The sequence below is a fragment of the Micromys minutus genome (assembly GCF_963924665.1).
Source record: "Micromys minutus genome assembly, chromosome: 30".
Classification (NCBI taxonomy): Eukaryota; Metazoa; Chordata; class Mammalia; order Rodentia; family Muridae; genus Micromys; species Micromys minutus.
In genome coordinates this window covers 17,724,074-17,749,123 of record NC_137965.1, presented here as the reverse complement: position 1 = coordinate 17,749,123, position 25,050 = coordinate 17,724,074, and the positions used below count along the sequence as shown (strand labels likewise).

At 45.3% G+C, this 25,050-nt stretch overlaps 1 protein-coding gene across 1 annotated transcript in view; it reads right to left on the bottom strand.

Annotated features, from left to right (window-relative positions):
- ARID1B (AT-rich interaction domain 1B) overlaps positions 1-25,050 on the bottom strand; it is a 333,380-nt gene that overhangs the window by 276,343 nt on the left and 31,987 nt on the right. The window contains exon 2 of the mRNA XM_080941684.1: positions 13,715-13,909. Within this exon, the coding sequence (XP_080797810.1) occupies positions 13,715-13,909 (195 nt within the window). The remainder of the gene's footprint in view (positions 1-13,714; positions 13,910-25,050) is intronic.

Genomic DNA, 25,050 nt, shown 5'->3' with positions numbered 1-25,050 from the left:
GAGGTAGCAGCAGACAAGAGGTCAAAGAATTTTTGGAAGGAGAAAAGCAGAGAAGCAAGTGATAATTAATGTTGTAATTTGTTCTAGGTGAGAGGATAAGAAGCAAGCTAATTAAAGCACAAAACCCCAAAGATTCAGCAATCAGAGGGTGGTGGGATCTGGACAGAAAAGGCTGCAAGGAGGAATTCAAAGCCCCCTTGCCTGCCCTCACCTCAGTCCTGTCTCAAGTCAGAGAAGGACTGCCATCTGGAGGGGCCAGCAGGGGAGGAGCCTGGAAAACAGGAGAAATTAAACTGCATCCTGTGGCGGGAGGGCCAGACTCCCTCTCTAAGAGCGAGGGATACATTAGTGGAGAAGCAGACAGCACAAGAGGGGCTCCAGAGAAAGTGGCTCAATGCCCACTCTGTCATCTGGCCCACCAGGGCATTTGACCATCCAAGGACACAGAACTTTCTCTTTGAAACTAGAACCTTACAGTCAAACCGTTCTAAAGGTGTGCAAAGGCAGACTCACTGCTCTCTTACTGAAATGGTATCAGAAAAGCTTGTGAAGAAAAACAAGTCTGTAGATAGTGAAACTGTGAAAAATAACTAATAAACCTTCCAAAGTGTAATGACAAAGAAAACTATGATGTTGACATTATCAAAGAAAATGCCCACATCTATCTGCTCAGCAAAGCCACCAATCAGAAGTGACAGTAAAAAGCACCTTTCTGACACTAGGAACACATCCCCACACGCCTTTCAAAGAAGCTTCTCCGGGGTATCCGCAAAAAGGGACACACAAAATGCATGGTACTCAGCAGACAAAGGACTTAACTAAGAAGGGACTCCTCACCCACACCTACACATCCACACACAGACAGCACAGGAAGGAAGGCTCAGAGACCAGCCCTGTGTGGGACTCACTGGAGGCATGTCCCAGAAGTCCACCACACTTGATCCCAGAAGAAACTCAGTTAATGGAGTTTGTCCCTGCTGCAATAGGCTATAAAACGGAGTTCTGAAGTACAGAGAGCAGCTTTCAAACCCTCAAACAACAGCTGCTCACCCAGGACCATGAGAAACGTTCTCCATACTCTGTTCAACCGACTGGCCCCACCACACTCAAGGGGCCTGGAGCTGGGCTGCAGCCGGTGCCTACGTCTGTCAGAAGTGAAGTGATGGTGCTGTTATCAAGGCCGGCAAACCAGAAAGCTGAATATGTGGAGCACACTGACAGTCCTTGTCTTACAGGCTCAGACTCACGCCAGCACTGACGGCTGAATTACGTGGAAGAAATGGCTGAGAAGGCAATAGGAAGAAAGGGAACTTGGTGCCAACAAGAGGAGGTTTCCCTCACACTGTAGTTTCTTTATACATTTCCACAGCGTTTCCCTCATTAAAAACACCAGCCCAAACTTGAGAGCACCACCAGCACCCTCCGGATGCTGCTTCAGACCCTCAGGACCCCACTGCCGAATGCGGAACTCCTCGGCACTGAAGACCGGAATGTTAAGTGGAATTCTTCACTTAACTAGCACAGAGGCAGCGTGGCTGTCAGATACAGGCCCAGTGTAACATAATTTCTCAGGTGGAAGAAATGAGGTTAATAGCAGCCACGTGTCACTTCTGAACTGTCCTCTGAGGAAAACACTTTTAACTGATACACATTTCTGATCTGTGGAGATGGGATTTTCTCCACCCTGGACCCTAGTGCTGCTCCTAAATGTGGAAGGACAGTGTCTCCTCTTAAAAATAAATTGAACCAATCGAATCTTACTTATTTATTCAACTGATTTATTTAGATCAATTTTAGATGATCACACACACACCCCACTTACACTCTGACCTGATACAGGAAAGCACCAGCCCAGGGTACAAATGAAAGGGAAACATGGGGGTAAGGAAGAATAGATGCATAAACCTGTGCAGACATCTGTAAATTACAGAAGAAGGAAAGACAAAAAAGAAAGAAAAAGGAAAAGGAAAACATCTTTAAAGGCTAATGGAACTTGAAAACAACTTGCTTCTTACTCAGACCCAGAACAATCCTCTCCGGCAAGATCCCTGTGTAATGGGACCTATTCTTAGACCATGTCCCCACGTAGTAGCTGCTCCCAGAGCACACTCAGCAAGCCCCACCCAGCACCAGCACACTGCATCAAGTGCTTAGGTGCAGGTCTGTTCCTCTAAGAGCACTTGCAGTTCCTCTACATTACCAATAAATATCTGATGACAACCACGTTCACAAGCCAAAGACCTCAATATTTTCCTGAACCAACAGTCAAAAGAAACACTGTATCACGAGGCAGTAGGAGGGTCCATGGGTGCTAGAACAGGACAGGGAAATGGGCTCAGCACTTCACACCATGTCTGCAGCTTCAAGTGTTCCAGGCAGACCTTATTGTCACATGCTTTACAGGTCCATCTTTATGGGGGAGAAGGGGAGGGGGAGGAGGAGAGGAGGGGGAGGAGGAGGGGGAGAGGAGGGGGAGAGGAAGAGGAGGAGAAGAGGAAGGGGAAGGAGAAAAAGAAGGGGGGAAAGAAGGAAAAGAAGGGGGGAAAGGAGGAAAAGAAGGGGAAGAAGGAGGAGGAAGAGGAGGAGAAGGAGAGGGAGAAAAGTGTGGAGGTACTTAGCGAGAGACCTATACTCTGACATCTAGTGACAATTGTTAGGCTTACTTACACTAAAAGGAAAACACAACAATGATAAAGACCTGGGCCACAAAGGGGACAATGACAAGAGTAGACTAATCCACTGAATTCCTGGAAGCCCTTCAAAGGCCATCCACTGGAACAAAAGCACAGAGATGACTTTAAGAAAGCCACTTAATGCCTTAATCCTAGTGAGCTGGAGGCAGAGACAGAGTTCCAGTACAGCCTGGGCTACACAGAGAAACCCTGCAGGAGAGGGAGAGAAAGGGAGGGAGGGAGAGAGGAAGGGAAGGAGGGTGAGATAGAGGGAGGCAGGGAGGGTAGGTACAGCCTAAGCCACACACCTTGGTTAAGCAAAACTTCTACATTAGGAAACAGACAGAAACTGCAGAAGGCCGCAGTTCCCAATCCAGGTCTGCAATGCATTCTTTCTGAAAGTTAAGCTTCATAGAACTTCTCAGCCCCGTAAAGCATGTGACAATAAGGTCTGACTAGAACAGTACACTTGAAGCTGCAGACATGGTGTGGAGTGCTGAGTCTATTTCCCTGTCCTGTTCTTACCCTAGTAGAACACTTCTCCAGCATTAAGGAATGCTCTGCTAGAATAACAAACTCAGCAGTGGCAGGCCACGGTGTCCACTTTCAAAATGGCATCTGAACTAGCCAAGAGTCTTCCTCAATACACACAGCAAATGGCTACAGGAAGGATGATGGCCTGAGTTTCCATGACATGTGAGCCACATTCAATTCAGCCACTCTCTGTGTCCCAGGTTCTCCAACCACCTGCTCCCACTTACATGATGCACCTGCTGCCACAGAGAATTCTAGAAACATGAGCAGCCATAAAGTAGGGTCGCAGCATCTCTAGTCTCAATGTAGAATCAAACAGAAACATGCACAGGATACTGATGGTCCACTGAAGAGGAAGACAGAGACCACCGGACTTGTACATTCAAAGACTGAGACTTCCCTGACACGATGACAGAGCCATGGACATTTAACTGTGGGCTAAACAGATTTCACTGACTAAAAGTGACTGCTGCGGTTCCAGGGGACGGGAGAGTTCAGTCCCCATCACACATGGTAGGCAGCTCACCAGGGCCTGGGACTCCAGCTCCAGGTACCCACCTTCCTCTTCTGGCATCTATGCACACACTCAAGTGCACACACAGGAATAAACAATAAAATTAATTTCCTGTGGAACTGTTCAAACCACTCTGTGTTCTTACAAAGCCTCCAGTGTATCATCTGTCATATGCATCACCTGGCAATAAGAAAGCCGATAGCCAATGAGCTGAGGCAGGAAACAGGAGGTGGGACACTGGCAGGAACAGAGAGGATTCTGGGAAAGGGTGAGAGTATAAAAGAGATATTCAAGAGAACTTGTAGGAGATGGATGGAGGAGGATGTAAACCAGCAAGAAGATGGAGTCAGGGAGATTCGAGACAGAGCCACCAGAAGAGAGCCACAGAGAGAGTCATAAGCCAGCAAGGAGCTAAACCCAGAATAGAATACAGGAGACACTGAGGAAGAAGCAGGCAGGACTGAGGAGAGGTAACTAACTAAGTGGTGGACATAGAATAGTTTGAATGGTTAAATAAGTTACGAGCTAGTAGGGAATGAGCCAAAGCTTATAGTGGGTAATAAATAATTAGTCTTGGAGTCCTCATTCCAGGAGCTGGGGGCTGAAAAAGGAAGAAATGATTTTTTTTTAAAATACTCCAGAACCAAAAAGCTGCCTCCACAACCAAAACCAGCCTGCCACCTGCCCTGAGGCCAGCAGACATTCCATGTCTTGATTCTGTCTCCCTCATTACAGGTTCTGATTTGAAAGTAACCATGCTGCCGGCTACTGATTTTCAAACCTGGGTGGTTTTCAGAAGCTTAAGTGATGTCTTCCTCGGAATGGAATCCTGTTGAAGTCCCTGCCTCTTCCCCTGCTCTGGGCTTCATTACTTTCCAGTCTGCGGGTACATGATAGAACATCCCTTGTGCCTTGGAACTACCCAAAGCGTGCCATGATGCATCTAATGTCCTAAGGACTGGGACCAATGGTGTCACCGGGTTATTGCCCCTGCTCTTTGTTACTGAAGAAGCCAATATGGAAGAAGTCAGCAAGCCTCAGAGTGAAGTGCCAGCTCTCCTCAGCACCCAGCAGATCTTTACAGGGAAACCCTCCTCTTTCCTGTTCTCTCCCACTGCTCAAAACTTTGGCCAGTACCTGGGAAGAAACTCCCACCATCTGTCTCCCTGACCTGCACACTTAAGAAGATGAGAAAATAAATCCTTTTCTCCCCATGAGGCCAGAACACAGAGGGGCACGTAAGATGGATAAGGTGGCTACTGCAATACCCAGAGTCAAACCCAGAATGGCAAGGTGATCTGAAAGCCAAAGAAGGGCCTTTGCTAGCTGCCCGTCTCAGAGAAGCTCAGAGCCCACATGCCAACAGTGGTTTACTCTGACCCTTCTCCCCAGGGATCCCTAAAACCCGTTAGGATGAAACTCACAAGCCTGGAACAGCCTACCTCACTATCCATCTCCAAAAGCCACTGCTAAAGGCCAGCCCTCTGTCTACCTGTCTATCCTTCTAAGGAACATCTGGTCCAGAGCAGGCATTCCAGCATATACTCCAGACTTCTAGGAAGTAGACACTTACAGATAGATGTCCAGGGGAGCTAGTTTTGCTATCACCACAAAGCAAGATGTAATTACCTCACCCAAGACAGATTTCTAATTTAATTCCAACATTTGCACATTCTGTTACTAGTCTGACTTTGTTTGGAACATTTCCCATTTTATGAATGAAAGCTGACCTGGATCATAGCTCTTGATGAACCTGAAGAGTCAATTCCACTGGCAGGCAGACTGACTAGTTGGCTAGTTGATTGGCTGGTTGACTGGCTGGCTGGCAGGCAGGTAAGTTGGTTGGTTGCCTGGTTAGTAGTTTGGATGGATGGATGGACGAACGGACGGACGGATGGACAGACGGAGAGGTGGGTGGATTGTTAAATAATATTCTTTCACCGAGTTCATACCAATAGAGAGAGATAAATTTGGCTAATTCTGTGGGGTACCGTCTGTTTTCTACACATTTCTCCATAGAAATTGGGAAGCTGGGTAGCTCTTGCTTTCTTATATGTAATTATCTAGTAACCCAAATTTGGTGCAGAACTATGTTAAGTACGTAAAGGATGTCTGTGTGACATATTTATATGCAATTCTCCCATACAGATCTGAGCTCTAGAACTTCCAGAAATTTCTAATACCTCCATAGAGTTAGTTCCTTTCAAGGCCCACGGAAGCTTGTATTATTCAAGACTCCTGACTCTATGAAAGTATCTCAATGATGCTCTCTTCTAGTCCCTGCCAATCTCTGTCTCTCTGTCTCTGTCTATTATACACATACACAGAGAGGGAGAGAGGCAGGGAAGGAAGGAGGGAGGGGGAGGGAGGGAGGGAGGGAAGGAGGGAGGGAGGGAGGAGGAAGCACTTTCTTAATTTTACTCACAACTACAAAATTAACTTTTAAGATTATTTTTCAAGATTGTGAAAGCAAATATCTGTAATTTATTATTCATAAAAATCAAACTGCCATTAAGAATTTAACTGACTAGCTATTAGTATAAAAAAGAACAAAACTTCTTTTTGACCTTTAGGTAAGACCTATCTTAAAATTCAAAATTCATGCCCTGGAGCTCTTGGGGATTAAAGAGGAACAACAGCAACAGCTCAGAATAAATGTGCTTCACGTAAACAATTTACCTCAGTGTTTCAGGTGTATTTTCTGAACCACTGAGAAACCAAGGGTCTCTTCTTGCTTCTTTTGCAACTCTAAGTGTTAGCCTGACGGTTTCCCGTTATCAGAAAGACACTCTGCATGCCTTATGTCTAACACATGACAGGTATTCAGAAAACAAGTTACCGAAGATGATGTTGCGTTCATTCATCCCAACAGTCCTCTACCAGTCCTTTGGTTTTAAGAATTCCTAACACTATTGAGGGTAGTGGTTAGTTACATCAACACAATGTGTCAAGCCATCAGCCCGAAGATATTAAAGATTATTAAATGAGCAGACTAAAATCTCATACTGAAATCAAAGGTCATCAGCTCACTGGTACTTCAAAGGCAAAAGCCACACCAGAAAATGTGGTAGCCAAGCGCCTTTAATTATGTACATAAACACAGTGGGGTCTAGAGGTTTCTATCATCACAAGCAGGTTAATTAATTGGCAAGGACTATGTTGTCCCAGCTACTGATTCTGAGCCAATTTCAGTCCTTTAGGGTGGGCTGACTTTCTGACTTTATCAAACAAGCTTGGGAATGTTTGACCTCTCATATGCAGCTATCCAAGAGCATCACAGGAGGAACTCTGAGATCCACAGGGGCTGGGCTGCTATGGCCATGCGGATGGCATCAGCACAGCAGCCCTCGGGGACACCAGACTTGTTTCAGAGACACCAACCTCAGCAGAGCTGGAGAGCCACCCAACCAAATGCCACACTTACTTTCTCTTTCAGTTAAGCCTCTGGGGGTTTGGTTTTGGTTTATATTTGTTTTTGTTTCTGTTTTCAGGGAACAATGGAAGAATGTGGTTGATTGACTTTACTGAGGTCAACTGTGGCTAAAAAATTTACATAAATATGTCATACTGGGTTTTTTGAATGACAGCAAGTAAGTAAATTTATTAAAATATATTAAAATGATTGTGCTACCTATATTAAAAGTGCTACCTGAAATAATCACTTAGGATGTATATACAATGAAAATTACAGGGCTGGAGAGGTGGCTCATCAGTTAAGCACACTGACTGCTCTTCCAGAGGTCCCGAGTTCAATTCCCAGAATCCACATGGTGGCTCACAACCATCTGTAATGGAATCCAATGCCCTCTTCTGGTGTGTCTGAAGACAGCCACTGTGTACTCACATACATTGAATAAATAAGTAATTCTTTTAAAAAATAAAATATAATTATAGGAGGTGAAAAGATGGCTCCATGGTTAAGAGTGCTGCCCTTCTAGAGGACCTGGGTTCAATTCCCAGCACCCACACGGAAGCTCACAACTGTCTCTTGCAGGGGATCTGACACCCTCACAAAGACATACATGCAGGCAAAACACCAATGTATATAAAAGAAAAATCAGTAAGTCATTTTTCAAGCTTGCACTTTGGTCAGAAAAAATAATTAAAAAATTAAACTATAATAAGAAAAATGTGGCAGGTATCTTGAGTTGGGAGTTTCTTTATAAAAAATACACAGTAGAAATGATACATGAAAGCAAACAGTCTAAGACACAGCCGAGAGCAGGCAGCATGTAAGTGCTCTCTAAAGAACAAACGCCACAGTGGATTTCCAAACAAGCAAAGCTAGCATTTCTCAGCGCTCGTCCCAACTAACTTCTAGGGAACCGTAGTTTTGGAAATCTGCACGGAACTCACAGTAGGCTCTTCCAATTCAAGTTCAGTGACAATGTTGCACTGTTTCAGATATGTCTCAGTCTAAAGATAACACAAGAAGCAAGAGTTCCAGGAGTTTATATTAAGAGGCAAATATGAATTACTCGATCTACAAACTCCTTCAGAAATATTTCCTTAGGAAATTCCATCTGCAGGAAACTCTGGCACCCGTGCTGGAGGCATGTGCTATCTCTCCACTGAGCAGACGTGTGCTCTATATATGAGTCTTGTCGATAAACCTTCATGTTCACCACTTGAACAACAGAGGCAACCAAGACAACGGAAGGCCATTATCACCCACGTGTCCAATCAGTGAGCAAAGTCCCAACATCTCAGCTTGGCTCAAGTCAACGGGCACAGAGCACAACCACATATCACCATGAACTCACAGCCAATAAGCCCCACAGCGTTTCATTGCTGCAACAGCCAAAGCACCTGCCTTCATCTTCTGTAGTTATGGGATTACATATATGTATCTATATGCACATAAAACATGTTTAGCATATAGAACACAATATGGGAAAATGTCACACAAATGTTTTATAGGCCAATAAATGAGCATGCACGCACACAGACTTATGGGAATATTTGGAGGCAAATATGAAACTACCAAAATCTTTTAAAGATTCTAAGTGTAAGACATACCAGGTACCGCTTCCTCTCCACTGTCCCACATCAAGTCTTCCTGCTTCAGTCAGTCACAGCCCTCAACAGTAGACATCTGAGCGTTGTTAGACACAACCAAAACCGCAGAGCCACACCTTTTCAGACTCAGGATGGAGAGAGCCTGAAACAAGTGTTTCCCAAGAACACATCTGGAAGCGGTGTTTGAACTCATCTTCTCTTCATGAAGCCTACCTTTCACAGCAGCTCTGCAAACTCCTCTAAAATATGACTTCTAAGTGCCCGCAAAAAAAGGATTGTTTTCTTGACTATACCAGAAATATAGCAACACCGGTAAGGATCCTGAAAACCGTTCAACAGCTGCCTTAATAACCATGAAGAAAAGGTTTATTTTTTTGTCAAACAATTATATTTGTTTCCATTTTAGAAATATCTACTGTGCACTTGAAGATGCATTGTAGCTGCAAAGATGGTACCAACGAAAAATGTTTCTGCTCTGAAATGAACATGCAGTGAAGGGATGCGGTCAGCAAGGAGAGATGGTGAACACACGCAGATCAGAGTATCTGCTTCATTTTAAATCATGTGCAAAGAATCCGGTTTTTATCTCTGTTTAAATCGGTCTGTTCAGATAAAACACCTTAACAAAAGTTACTAAATTCTACTAAATTTGGCCACTTTTAAAACAATGATCATATTCCACACTTTTCTTGTAAACATCTCCACAATGCAGACACTTTATAAAAACTTAAAAAGTGGGCTCTTCTCACTAAAACAACCAACCATATGCCAGGTGTGGGGGCACAGGCCTTGAGTCACAGCATGTGGGAGTCAGGTAGAGACGGTCATTGGGCTCCAGGCCAGCCTAGACCACCTGGTAAGACAGAGTTTCAAAGGGAAAAAAAACAAACCCCACTAAACTAAACCATTTGATCAAATTTTTAGCCCTTCCCATCTCCCAGCTGTGTGCTGACGGGGTCTCGGTCCCAGTGTGCAGCACAGTAGAGAGCAGAGACGGAATCACCGCGCCATGGTGAGCCCCAGACCTGTGAGGGGAGCCTCTGAAGCTGTTTGTAATCTGCACACAGCAATAAAACTCGGCTCTTTACCACTGTTACTCATTTTATATTAAAATCTCTTAGAGTGAGCTGTCAACAGTCCACATACATTTATGAGTATAGAATCTGCAAAAACTGAAACAAGGCCTTTGCTAACTCACACACCTGACCCAGCAAAGAACACCCTAGTTTTTTTTTTTTTTTTTTTGAGTTAGAAACACACACACACAAAAAAAAAAAAAAAAAAAAAAAAAAAAAAAAAAAAAAACAACATAACCAGAACCTGAAAATCTCAGCCAAGGTGTGCCCAGCTTAAAGCTGCACTTCTGTGCAGCTCTGTACTGAATGAAAGCAACCAGCGGGCTTCCACTCACCCTCCAGGTATAGTCCAGAAACCTTGAGGCAGAAGCAGAGAAAATTCATTTCCCCCAACTCAATAAAATGCCAAATAGACAGGGTTTTAGGAGACCGTGCAAAGCTGATCTGTTTAGGGACGTGTCTGCCTGATGAGGTGGGAGAGAAGCAAGCACGTGAAGCCCACAAATCTCATTCCAGTCTGTAAAGACTAAAGCAGCGGCTATTACCACGCCATGCTTCAATAAGTCCGCCACAGGTACATCTGAAAACTCAAAGGACCACTGCACAGAACAAGAGCCAGTGGGTTTAATACTAACGTCAAACCGTCAGTGGCCAGTCCCTCCTAACTGAGAGACAGGGCAGTGCTGATCCTGACCATGTGACACATCAGTCAAGCACTATAGTTCTAATGGAATCCTCATTTAAAATTCCTATCACAGCAGCAGTGCCAGCCAGGAATCAAACTGTGACCCCTGAGCCAAAGGCAACTTACCACTCAGCTGGTAAGTGGGCAACTCAATTTACAAAGTTGAATTCCTGCATTTTAATCCTCTGTAGAAATATATGAGCAATGCTAAATGAACTGGATTCAGCTCATTAGAGGTTCACAAACCAAACACAGAAAGCTTTGGAAGGCATCCAAAGCAAAGCCATGCCTAGGTGGTGATGTCCACGCAATAAACACTCGATGCCATAATTATCATTCAACTTTTTCTCTGAAGAACTTTAGCTGCTGTACCTACGCTACTACAATGCTCATTACATTAATCCTAGGAAAAGTTACAATAATCCTAGGAAAAGACAACAAGACAGCCAATCATAGTGTCTGGACCTCGCTGTATACATATTTATAATTTCCAGATCTTGGAGGGAGGAAAAAACAGATCAAAAGCCCAGTGTGGTGGCACAGGCCTTTAATCCCAGCACTTAGGAGGTAGAGTCAAGAGGATCAGGAGGAGTTCAAGACTGCTCTTGACTACACTGTGAGGTTAAAGCCAGTTTAAAAACCTGTGCAAGTAAGTGTACGCAGCTTAAAGGGGGGTGTGTGTGTGTGTGTGTGTGTGACCTCATAACTATTTCTCAAACCTTTACTAGTTACTCTCTGATTCCACCTAGAACTGTTCTAGCCTGTGGATTTGGTTCTAAATACTGTGTGTCTTGGGGAGAGGCTGTGCCTCAGTGGTTAGTGCTTGCTAGCATGCGTGAGGCTCTGAGTCCAATGCACAGTACCAGAAGGGGAGGAGAAACGTCAGTACCTGAAGCTTTATCTCCTTTACAATGTTAGCAAGCATTCAAAAAGAAATCTATACCAAACTATTTTTCGCCTTTGAAATTTCAGAATGAGGCAAGGCTGTCTTGCAGTGAGTGTAATGGGTAACAGCCGATTACAGGTCTAACTTTGACTAACTAGGTATGAAAGCCTGAGATTTCTGTAGCCAGAAGATTCACCATTTTCTTTTCATCATCAAGTATTTATGCACCTGAATTGCATATTTCTTTTTAGTTAGCAGTAAAAACCTGAGCTGAAATCATAATTACAAATGTGCTGAGGGCAGGAGAGATGGCTGCATGGGCCAGGATGCTTACCACCAAGCCTGCCAAAGTGAGTTCAATCCTGGGACCCACATGGTGGAAAAAACACTTCTCACTGCTGTCCTTTGACATCCACATCACACATACTGTGACACAAATGTATGTATAAATACATACACTCACAATTATTAATGTTTTTAAAAATCATGCAGAAGCCATCTGCTGTAATGCTTGACAGGTAATCAGTGATTTATCCTTTCAAATAAGTATGTAAGAATCATGGGGCTACATAAAACCAAGAAGCTAAGAAAACTGAGATTATATTTTACTGCAGACCTATTTTTCACCCTACACATTTGAGAAGGAAAATAATGTAAAGAAATTTCCCTGCTAGCCATTCTTCACAAACTTCTTATGTTTGGCTCTCACCCTAGTTTGACAAACTAGGTCACAGTCTAAAACTAACAAGCTCTGAACTTTCTCAGGGAAGAGAGAAAGGCCTCTCCATTTTCACTAGGAATGACTTCAAAACCTCACATCAAGGAATCATGGGAAAGGCAGGCTGGAAGCCAAGGGCACAAGAATCACGGGTACCAAGGCCACTGTTCTTGGCTCTGCCTCTTCCATCCAGTAGCACACAGAACTTTTCACCCATCATATAGACTTCAGGTACGGAAGGCCTTCAGCTCCCTGCTGCATGGGGCTTCTCCTCTTCACAGAGAGGACGGCGGCTCTAACAATACAAGGTTCCTGGTGGGGAGGAACAGCTAAGAGCTTTCTGGGTTGAAGGAATAGAGAGCTGCTGCTTTCTTACTCATTAGCATGTGTGCACACACGTACACGCACACACACATACACCGGGCTGCTTCAACTCTCAAGAAAGTAAATCCTGGCAGGAGTAACCTGGGGTAATAGGAAGCAAGACGATCCTGCACTCAGAGCTGTCTTTTGACACTGTGGAGGGAGGTTGCCAATAATGTACTAAGGGCAGTCTGAGGAGCCATGCTAGGGCTGAAGGGCTGACCTAATGACCTAATTCCATCGTTCCCTGTAACTGCAAGATAAGGACAAACAATACTCAACTACAGCAAACAGCTCAGACTACTAAATAGTCTTTAAGAGAACAAAAGTTTTGTCAGACTTGTTTACTCAAGGAAGAGTTTCTATAAAATCCAAGAGAAGAGTTTCCTGTGAGGAAGGGCTGCTAATGACTTTAGGGCCAGCATTGTAGGACCGCCCCAATCTAGAGGCAGTAAAATGCTTCCTCCCACCAGTCTCACACTCCTTGAGGATGCCAGGCTGCTGTGGTAATGTATAAATAACCTTTCCAGTGTTCCTAGTCACTAAATACCTTGACAAGTCTGGATCTAACTGTGCCCTTCCAAGGCTCATGCCTCCTCAGCCCAATCTAACATGGGAACTTTAAGAACCAGGGAGACCATGAGTTGTGCTGTTAGAAGCAGGTGACATGTGTGGTTAAAGCCACTTGATTCTGGAGGGGAGAAAGGGATGGAGCCTTCGGTTTAAGAGCAGGAAAGGCCTCTCTTATCCAAGAAAACTAACCAAATTCATAAATGAAATACTGAAACCTTTTCTAGAACATGCCAAATCAATACAAAGTAACTTCCTGGGAACCGTCTACCCAAGGCTGGAGACATACACCTGTAATCCCCACTGGAAAACTAAATTTGAGGGCAGCCTGGGCTAACACAACCAGATTAACTCAAACAACAACAAAATTTTGAATGACTGGAAAATTCGACTTAAGAAGTCTGCTCACAGGTCAGCATCTGAGGGGCCTACTCTTGCAAAAGAAAGCCAAGGTCACCAGGAGGAGCATTAAGAAAGAAAGGGGAAGAGGGGCGGGTGGAAGAAAAAGTGGTCTATTTTCTTGCAAGTTCAACTTTCCATCTGTAATAAAAAAGGATGGTATCACAGAAACATTCCCAAATTCTCTTAATACCAATAAAAGGTAGAAATCAAGAGCAGAAAAACAAAACAAGAGCTCTCAACAAAGCACTGGAAGACCGAGAGAAGCTAACACTGACCTGCTGTTGTGGGTACTGCAAGCCTCCCAGGGCCCCTGGAGCCCGGCCCTGCATGCCAAGGGGATACCGCTGTGCACCTGGGGGGCCGTAGGAGCCTCCTGGGTATGGGCTGCTCTGCTGCGGCTGGGAATGGGGGTGAGTGCCCATCCCATACAACTGAGGTCTCTTCATCACCATTGGGTCCATTGGACTGCCCTGAGAAGAAATAAATAAAGAAGTGAGTTTATTAGCTATTATTTAAAACAAATACAACCTTTGCATTTTAATACATGCATATAACACATCTATCTAAATATTGAGATTAAAGGCCATTAATCCCAAAACTAAAAACCCAGATCATTAAAGGAAAAAGACTTTTTTTTTTTTAAACTAACTTTCGGACAGGATTTTAAATTAAGAAGATCTGGAATAAACACTATGAGGAAAGATTTTATACCCTAAGTATCTAAAATCCTTTTAAAAAACATAGAAAACCACATGATTTTGATTCAAAGTATTCTAGAACTTTGTTATATAAAAGTGACTTTTTAGACTTGAGTCTACAAGTCTTAATGAAGCTTCATGCCCCCTGGATATTTGCTGAAGTAAAAGGAAGAACATTAGATAATTTTAAGTTTTTAGATAAAAATTTCCAAAGTGTACAGCAATAAGCCCCAGATTGTGAGTCACGAGCCAGTAAACATCATACCAAACACATCAGTTCAAAGCTAGACTCTGAATCTTATTTTTGGTCTGATGAGTCAGTCCTTGGAGCCTCGGGGCCAAGGCTGTCAGTGAGACCACTAGACCAGGAGAGGTAGTAGCATAGCTGTGAAGGAAAGCCCCTCACCAAAGGCCACAGATCTACAGCACTCACAGATACTTCCTCCCGAAAGCAAGTGTGGATGCCTACTGTGTGCCAGGCTCCCAGAGCACAAGGTGGTAAGCAACGGGAACCCTCAGGAAGATGTGCAGAGTAATGGAAATGCAGGCTCAAGGAGGAAGGGGTGACACAAAGCCCCCACTTCAGAAGCTAAACTGCCTGGTGTGCCTAAGAACATGGAAGTTCCTCGGTTTGTACGATGCAGGGGGCTGAGGGTTTGCTGAAAAGAGCTGAAGCCAGAGCATGAGCAAGCCTGACAGGTCACCTCAGGCGCCTTTATGGAAGGCTGTCACCAGGCCACCTGTCAGGACTGCTCCCTTAGGAAGTGGCTGAAAGCAGGGCCAGCTGCCACGCTGGGCCGGCTAGACAGAGGTCCTGAGTGGGCAGCAGTGACAAGAGGCTGCAAGGCCAGACTCCAAACGTACACACAAAGACTTGGAGTCAGCAATGTGACGAATGACAGGTGGTTAAACACAGGTTAAGGAAAACGCAGTGGAGGTGAACTGGGAACCAACAGTGATGTGACACAAAGGTAAAGTTACTATTGCAAAGTGGCACAAAGTAAATGCTCAGTGAACACAGGATGAATTGGCAAGTAAAGCCCATTAACTTTATCCAGGAAGAACAGCTCAAGGTGGTTATCCCAGCCCCTAAGAAAGTGAGGCAGAACATCAAAAGCGTAAGAGGAGAAAGCGGAACAGAGAGGATAATGGGTGAAAGAATAAGAGAGCAACACCATTTAGGCAAAAGGGGAAAATATGGACCACAAAGAAACCTGAGTATCTGAAACTGCAGTCAGAATTCCAGGGAGCATACTGTCATGGAAGAGGAGGAGACCTCACGGAGCAACAAAGCAGACAACAGAGCCCAGCAGGTCACACGGGAAGGTAGGCAGCAGGGGCCAACATTTAGCTAGAACAGGTATCTGCTGAGCTCTGCATAAAGTCACACTGCCATCACCGAGTTATAATGGTGGGGCGGAGAAAGGGAGGGAGGGAGGGGACTGCCAGTTTCTCCCCCTGCCACCTCCCAGCACAGGACTGCAGGTGCTCATTTCTCCTTCTGGGACAGCTGTGTGCCTGCTTGTGGTAACTTTTTGCAGCGAGGATGCGCACTGAGACGCACTGGAGGCTCAGGGATACACAGCCATGATGACTGTGAGGAGAAAGACATCATGTCCCAGTGCCAGGATGCAAGGATGCAGGGATGCAGGAATGCAAAGATGCAGGGATGCAGGAATGCAGGGATGAAAGGATGCAGGGATGCAGGAATGCAGGGATGCAGGGATGCAGGGATGCAGGGATGCAGGCAGCTCACAAACTGTCTCAGTGGCGGGCCATCAGAAAGGAACAGCTCCTGGTAGGACAATGTAGGGCACACCTAGCCTCAGTCAGACACCCACCCCTCAACAATGGACCAATGGACACAGGAAATGGGTATATCCCTGTGTAGTCACAGATTGGGGATTAAAACTATTACTTTCACTACCCAAGAACTTTGGACCTAAAATAACTAGACATGAGCAACAGCATATGGCTTTCCTCAATCAGCACATGGCTCTTCCATAACCTAGGCCGTCCTCACAAACACAGACACATGTCTGTGGCAACACCAAGATTTAGAACTAAGCATTTCCTCAGAGTGTTTACATTACAATGTAAGCTTGTAAACGCAGGGTGCAATTCTCCTCTTTCCAAAATAAAGCATGACTTTCTTCAAAGGTTGAGCTGGTAATTTCAAAATCAGCCCAAGGAATAGTGGTCCACAGCGAGGCTGTGTGTGAGAGGCGCGCTGGCAGGGCTCTGCAGTAGCCCTGTGCCCACACTGGTCAGACAGTGCTGCTGCAGGAGAAGCCTCTCACCTCACTCCACATAGTGCCCAATCCAAACTGCCATGCTGACAGCAAAAGGTTTAAACTGGTAAAAAGTGCAGAATGCAGAATGGCAGCCCTGAAAGGCCAGCACAGCGCTGCTCACCCAGAGTGAAGGAAACTGCTGTAATGTCTGTCTTAGCAACTCGGTCCTATTTAAAGTGGAGTCAAAACTGTTAGCTTAACTCTGAGACTCATGAAATGGAGACTGGGAGATACTGATTATCTCCACGTCAGTCGCTCCGGAGACTTTAAATATGAAAGCTCAGGCCTACTCATACAAGGCATATTATTTAATTTTCCCTTTCTCTCCTTATGCCTTATTATTAGGTACTCGTCCACAACCCTAATCCATCCCTCTGTTCCCTTGCTGACTTGAACACTAAAACACGTAATGACATGGCCCAGCCTCTCCCCAGTTCTTCACTGCTAGCTCTATAGAACAACCAAACCATTGATCAAAAACAAGACTTTTCAGGAAAGACAAAGGTCAAGTTAGTCCTCATGTGCACATGTACCTTACATACTGTGTGTCATCATCTGTCCTCGTGGGATCCTTCTAGAATATGACGATTTCCATTTCTAGCAAAATGTATGCTGTTCCAGGCACCATCCAGTCAAAGGTCTTCAAGCACCTCTGAGTGGCTTGTTCTGGTGTTTTTCTCTCCAAGCACATTTCACAATACCACACCTGAGTTTTGATTCCACAAGACACATGCTCCAGAGGCCACAGGCCACCAGTCCTCAAACAGACTAGGTTTTACTACTTAAGACTTTCAAATTCCTCTGTATCTAAATAACCCTCCCTTTCCCCTTCTCTCCATCCAAGACAGACAGACAGACACACACACACACACACACACATACAGAGCCCACATAGACACCTCAAAGACCCAACCACACACTAGATACCTCAGATACCAACACACACACACACATACTACCCTACAGACACCTCACAGACTACATATGCACACACGTACGCAGCACACATAACATACACATACACACATACACACACACACACCACTCACACTTGATTTTGCCTGGTCTCATTCTAGTGCCTAATGTCTTCCAACAGCCTCAACTTCCCCATCCGTGGAAGTATGGAATAAGGACAGTAAGTATGATACAGTTTGAACACAGATCTGGGTGCAGACTCTAAGCACAATGGTAACACGTGTGCTGTGCTATACTCTGATGTGTTTCCAAAAGTCAACCTGGCAATCCTCCTTACTAAGTTATCTACCAGACAGTGGCTCCCGTGTCTCTAGTGCAATTCAATCAGTCACTCAGAGTCACCAGTTCAGATTGCCCTACACTTATATATTTATAGTAAAGATGCCTGTGTATGTTTATTTTATCCCTAAATATCAAATTAAGGAGCTAATTACCAAAATTTTGTTATGATATTCTTAGTTCAATTCCTTAAACCACAAACTGCAGAAAAGCTTGGCTCCCACTCCCCCAACAAAGAAACATAACGTCACAATCTACAACTGTATTTACACATTGGGATTAAACAAGAGCTTGTCAGTCACTTTTCCCCAGTCACTGGGGAAAGTAGTCTGTTACTGGTAACTACAAAAAGACTTAAGTAATATTCCAATGCCTAGAAAGCTGACAAAGACAATCAAATCAAGTATGAACAAGTATTGAAGCAAACAGGTATAAAAACTATAAACAGGACTACCAAGATGGCTCAGGGGTGCTTTCAAGCCTAACATCCTGAGTTGGATCCCTGAAGCCCACACAGGAGACAACAGACTTCTGCAAGTTGTCCTCTGTCACTCTATCGGGTGCATGCAAAGAGGCATGCCCAAGCACTCACGCGCGCGCGCGCGCGCGCACACACACACACACACACACACACACACACACAAAGGGGTAGGGGGTTGGAGAGAGAAACAGTAAGAGCCACCAAGTGCCAGCAACCCTACCACTTAAAAGTTCAAAGAAAAACCAGAATCAACCCAAGTACTCCACAGTCACAAAAGCTGTGATCAAGCTGTACCAAGTAGAACAACGGTGGAGTGTGGGCACATAGGGAAGATATGTACAAACTACAATCAAGTTTTCAATTGTGATGCATACAGTGTGGCTCTGTGAAAAGTGTGGGAAGTGACCAGGGCAGCCACTGGGACCAGCTGTAGCTGTCACACTGTAAAACAAGTTCCTCTACAGTTCTGACTTTCTGCAGGGAGGCAGGCTGAGACCCACAGCCCAGCACTGGGCTCACTCATGCCCCAACAGACATCTGTCCCGTGCTGCACATCAATCATCTGTACCTGCTACCATGCCACTGAGAAACGTTCCCAGGCTGCCCTGCGACAGCCTCTGTGGAGCCTTGTGCTGTAATGTTTTTCCTGTTCCCTGTGAGACTTCTGACCTCCTAGCACACCCAGATGACAACGCCCAAACTTGGTACTCTTTCTCATCTTATACACAGATGATCTGGACTGCTGTGGTCCCTTGATAACTGCTTAGGAGCTCTGACTGATCACAGAAAGGAAGACATTTCAGAACAAAAGGTCAGCACTGGTACTCAACTTGAAAACTCATACATGCAAGACAGCAGACACATGACATTAGCTGTATTTATAGGTGAGTTCCTTGGTAAATTCTACACACCTTAAAATTGGTTTCCCCAAAAGAGCAGAGCTCCAAAGACTCATTCCCTCCTTTCATGAGAGCACCTGGTCATCTTTGAGCACTGAAGTACCATGGTTCTCAGTTACCACAGAACCAAAGGCTAAAAGGTGACAGTCCTTGTCATTTACACTCACAAGAGTTTGACTCTGCACTTCTGGTGATTTACCTGAAACAGTTGCAGCTACTCCCCTTCCTGGAGTGAGAACTACTCATTCTTGCCCCCTTGACACAAAGGCTATCGCAGTAAGTCCTTGCTTGCTCTCTTCCAGAACCTACTCTGATATAAATGTTGCCTAAAGTCTCTGCTCTCTCCACAGCCATCCCTCACCTGTGACCGAACCCACTTGCCCCGTGTCGTAGTGGACAACTGGACTGGACAGGACAGTTGAGCTGTGTGACAGAAGTCTTTCTCTGCTTATTTCTATTTGCTATTTCTGGCCACTGTCCCTAACCTGATAAATCCCTTGTTGAGATCCTTAAGGACCTCTAACATATAACATATAACTACATTTAACTACATATAACTCTAACATAGAACAACATCAGTTAGGTCAACATGCCATTAAGTCTTCAGCCACATCACTAATAATCAGGAAGTCCACAGCGTTTCACGCAATCCGGACCTGGAGCACCCATACCCCTCCTTCCTTTACAATGTCTGCAAGCAGGCACAAGGCCCACACCTGTCAATCATCTCCATCTTCTCAAATACAAAATCAGAGGTGAAGGAAATGACATGGGGCCTAGATCCAGACACATGAGTATAAACCCCACCGGTGCTTTTTTTAAGTCACACTAATTTAGATGCTGTCGTTAAAAGTACAGTCACACACCCTCTCAGTGTTGTTCGGGAGCTTCCTACATCTCTTCTCAGGAAGTCAGTGAAGTGAGAGCACAGTCAGCCCATAACTTATTTATTTTCTTGTCTCCCCAGTGTACTGATTGAGGGTGAAAGGTCTTTTTTTATTAAAATTTTATTTAAGTATGTGAGTACACTGTCACTCTCTTCAGATCCCATTACAATGTTGTGAGCCACCATGTGGTTGCTGGGAATAGAACTCAGGACCTCTGGAAGAGCAGTCAGTGCTCTTAACCACTGAGTCATCTCTCCAGCCCAAGGGTCCAAGTTTTTCCTGGTTTGGCTGTGTGCCCAGCCTGTACCACACTGCCTGATAGGATGAGCTTGTAAGGACCAGGAAAGCAAAGGCTTATCAGTGTCACAGGGTGCGTTAATGGTGGGGCTCCCACCACAGTGCAGACATTTCCATGACCATGCCAGAAGCAAAGGATCGGAACACCACTTCAGACAAACCCTTGCTTCCCCTTAAGTTCATACACACCTTGGCTTTGAATATCTCCCATGTTCACTTGACCCAAATGCTTGCACCTCGGCCTAGATGCCTACAGGACCCTCCACCGGTCTCGGACTCCAGAGAGGCACACTCCATCCTCTCTTGACTCCTTTATTCCTTCCTCTGTACCACACCCAATTCCTCCCCAAGTCAACTCCAATCACAATGGCTGCCTGGGGCTCTGGGATGACACATTTTTCTACTACTGAGTCTTCCAATCAGCCAGTCCTTCCGCCAGCCCTCAGAATTCAGCACCACTGTAAAATCCTTAGAAAGCTGCCTGAGCAGCAGCTGCATCAAGCTGCCCTTGAAGAACCCATTTGGTTCCCTCAGAGTACTCTCCTAAGTCCCCTGTGACTCCTGTGACTTGATCTCCTCCTAGTTTGTCCCAAAGAGAACAGGTACCGAGACTGAAAATCCCAACCGCAAGTCAATTTAGGATTCTCATGGTGACACTACACAAGTTCAGGAAGAACATTTTGCTTCTCCAGTTTCTGTCTGATGTTTATAACTTGGTAAAACAGTATGAGTTTAATCCCCCAAAGTTCAGAAGCTTATAAATCAATTCAATGAGTAAATTATTGCCTAACTAAACCACACTTTAAATTTAATTTAACAAATGTAATAATCTTGTGAATCAAATCAAAGTATGTATGTACATATCCTTAAAACTATATGTGTGAGTATGTGTGTGTGTGTGTGTGTGTGTGTGCACGCGCGCGCGCACGCGCACGCTTATATAGAGAGTTTATTAAAGGGTGTATTGGTTCTAAATGGAGTATCAAAATAATAATGAGACTTATTTCCATCCATTCTCCCTCAGACTTGCTCCTGACACCCTAGCAAACTGGGAAACTCCAAGAGCTGCAGCACCACACTCTGCCACCTGCATCCCTGCAGCACCACGCTCTGCCACCTGCATCCCTGCAGCACCACGCTCTGCCACCTGCATCCCTGCAGCACCACGCTCTGCCACCTGCATCCCTGCAGCACCACACTCTGCCACCTGCATCCCTGCAGCACCACGCTCTGCCACCTGCATCCCTGCAGCACCACGCTCTGCCATCTGCATCCCTGTGGGCTCTCCCATGCAGATTTTGTCTCTGCAGACAGTAGTAGGATCCTGTTGAGAGAGAACAATAACATGGTGGCACTTACCACATAAACACAGTAAGATCAGGAAAGGAAAGTGGGTGTGAATTAAGCTTCAGACATTCCACCTGTAGCTGAAGCTCCTCACTGCACTGTGTAGTGAGTTCACACACACACACTGCTAACACTGCCACTCCTGATGAATACAAGACAATATATGTCAAGTATTTGCACATAGCAGGCTTGGGGGGGGGGCGGGTCCAGACTGCAATTCTCATTATTAGAGGGACCTACAGCTCTGAAGTCTGATTACTTCAGTGGTGCACAGGCCTGGGAACCTTCACTCTACCACCTGCAGAAGTCAGCCTGACAGAATCTCCGAGTCCCCGCTGAGCTGCAGGCCACCACTCCCAACCAGCACTTTACAGACTCACCACCAACTAGCTCTCACTAGTACACAAGGGTTTCTCATAGCACAAAATGAGGGACAAGTTATTTAACCGCCCTAAGCTGTGATTTCTCCCATTTTTCAAAGGGAAATAATATCTCCCTCTGAGACGGTCACTGGAAAGACATGTGGCAGGAGAGGCCCATCCTGAGGACAGAGCTGGCTCCCTTGTGCTCTCACCACTGCCCTCAGAGCTCTGTCGGCCATTTAACTGGTTAGCAGTGGGTAGGTTAACTGGGTCTTGTTTGTGAAGGCAAGCACTCTTCCAGTGAGCTATGCACCCAGCCCTACTTTTAGTTTTTAAAATTAGCAACTTTAGAGCTGCAGTATAAAAAATGTTAATGAATAAAAATCATCAACTGACACCTGCTTTGGGACAAAAAACACTCTCCACGGTGACATGCAAAATGTTTCCGGAGACATGCCCCATTAAGTACATTCTTCGGTAGAGCCTGAACTGAGTGTGGCCTTACTTTGACTCCTATTGTAACGTGGATGCTCAGGGGGAGTAAGTCGACATGAACAACAGAAACTCAAGTTTTGTATTTTATAAGGGAAAACAATGGAGCTGCAGAGATGGGTCAGTGGTTACAAGCACTGACTACCCAGGTGGATGCCCAGCACCCAGAGAAGGCTCACAGCCATCTGTAACTCCAGTCTGGGGTGATCCAGTGCCCTCTTCTGGCCTCTGAAGGCATTCATGAGATGTCCAGACACAGAGGTAAAATACTCATATGCATACAGTAAAATAAAAATAACCTTTAAAATGAAGAAGAACAAAATGCAGACATGAGCCTCGGCAGAGCTGTGCTAAAGGATCCATTACTGCTGGAGGCTGATCATCAGGATGGGCCACGGCAGCTTCGTTCTTAGGAACTGTATGCACTCCAAAGCACTAACAAGCAAAGGGATAGTAAGTTTACAACCTCTTCTCAACCAATTCTGATTACAGACAGACGGATGGACAGATGGTCGGATGGATGGGTGGATGGACAGATGGAAGAAATAATAAAGGTGGCAAAATGCTAATATCAGATGTGCCAGAACTGAGAAAGATGTATGGTACCTCTCTGTGGTAAAATTTAAATGCATTCAAACTAGGGTGGTGGGAGTGTTAAAGTCAGCAGGCAACCAAGGTAAACATTACCTGTCCTACCAACCCACAATGCCCAGAACTGCAAGAGACAACACTGTCACACAAAAGAAAGATTGTACCATAAAGCTGGGGACCGGGTTGCAAGTCACAAAATACTGTACTTATTACTTATTATTTATCCACTTAGACAGAGTCTCACCATGTAGCCCTGGCTAACCCAGAACACTCTATAGAAACCAGCTGGCCTTGAACTCTGCCTGCTTCTGCCACCTAAGGGCTGAAATTAAAAGTATGTCCCCATCATCCCAGGCTTGGCATTCTTTTCTTAGGTTTTGCTCTCTTTAAAATTTTATTTCGTGTATATGCAAAGGTAAAACTATGGGCCACGGAGAAACAGTATGACAGTTTTAAAATTCAGTGCACATTGAAAACTTGACTGCTCCAAAATTACAGGTGAAGAGAGGAAGAAGAGCCTTCTAGGACGGACTCAGAGATGATCAGCAGTTCAGAGACCACCACAGCAGACCAGGGTTAAGCCAAGAGCAAGGGTCCTTACTAGGCCTTGCCTCTCTGAGTCTATCCTGAGGAGGGCTGGAGGCTTTGGACAAAACAAACTAGGTAAACAGCCTAGATACCGCCTTCTCTGAACTTCTTTGAAAAGTCATAATAATAGTGTCTATCAGTCTGAGAGCCTAACACAGCAGGTCACGGTGATGAGCAAAGCTCAGGGGTACAGATATTCAACAGGGTCAGGGATCATCACTACCAGTGGATTTACTCCGCCTCCAGCCTCCCACCCTCCCAGGCATGATGAGGACTAGAGAGACACAAGGGGCACTTGCTGTTCTAAGGGCAAGCATCCCTCCACCCTACCTGGCCTTCCAGAGGCATCAAAAAGGACAGTTAAAGGTGTTTCTTCTCTCTGCCTCATTTGACCAAAATCTTAACAGTAAAGTCTCAGCCCAACATGGAACATTCTACCGCCATTCAAGTCTTAGCCCAGCCCTCCTGCATGCCTGCACAGCCATGCCCAGCATCTCTAGTCTAGAAAACCTTTACCTAGCATACTTGTGACCACCTGTAAAGCAAGGTAACTCTTCTAAACGTACTGCTGCATAAAATCCTCTGCCTTCTCAGGGCCCCACCATTCACAATTCTTTTGCTTAACAGGTAATAAGTATTTATCTCAAGCAACTGTTTATCCGTCTCCCTCATCAGGTGCTGAGCTCCTTCAGACAGGAAGTGTTTATTCTTCCTCCTAATTCTCCCCACTCTCAGAACTTCAGACACAACAGTATCCTGCTTTAGTGGCTGATTTGTAAATGAAATCCCAGGACGTCCTAACCTACACTCTCTCCTCTTCTAGAACCTTTCCAAAGTGTCAATTTTAAGTAATCACAACTATGAGACCCGATACGGGGCCTTGTGGGGAGCCGAATGCGGACGCCATTACAAGATGGTGCTGGCTCCCTCAGGGTTTGAGGTAAACAACTCCATATATAGTAATGCTCTTGTCAGCTAAGGCGCTGCACCCTGCGCATGCGCAGTACATAACCTATCTCCGGCCAATCCCTAGGCCTCTGGTGTCAGCAGACTGGTGACAACCAATCATGGCAAGCCCGTATGTGCTTCTCCCTATATAAGCGGACAGCTAGGGTAGTTCGGGCCCCTCGCTTCCTGCTCTCCCCATCAATCAAGAGGCTCCCACAATAAAGCGTGATCTGAGAAGAATCCTCTGGTGGTGGTCGTCTTTCCTCGCTGGTCGAGGAGGGCGCTGCAGGGCCTGGCTATGACAGGCTCTTAATAAATGTTTGGTATTGGGTGCGAGGAACATCCAGCTGTCTCCCATTCCAAGCGTGACTTCTCCAGGGTCCAGATTATAATACTCCAAACAGGCGTGCTTCACCTCCCTGCCATAATGTCACTCTTTCCAATAGTCTAAACCCCAGCTCTGCTGGTTGCTG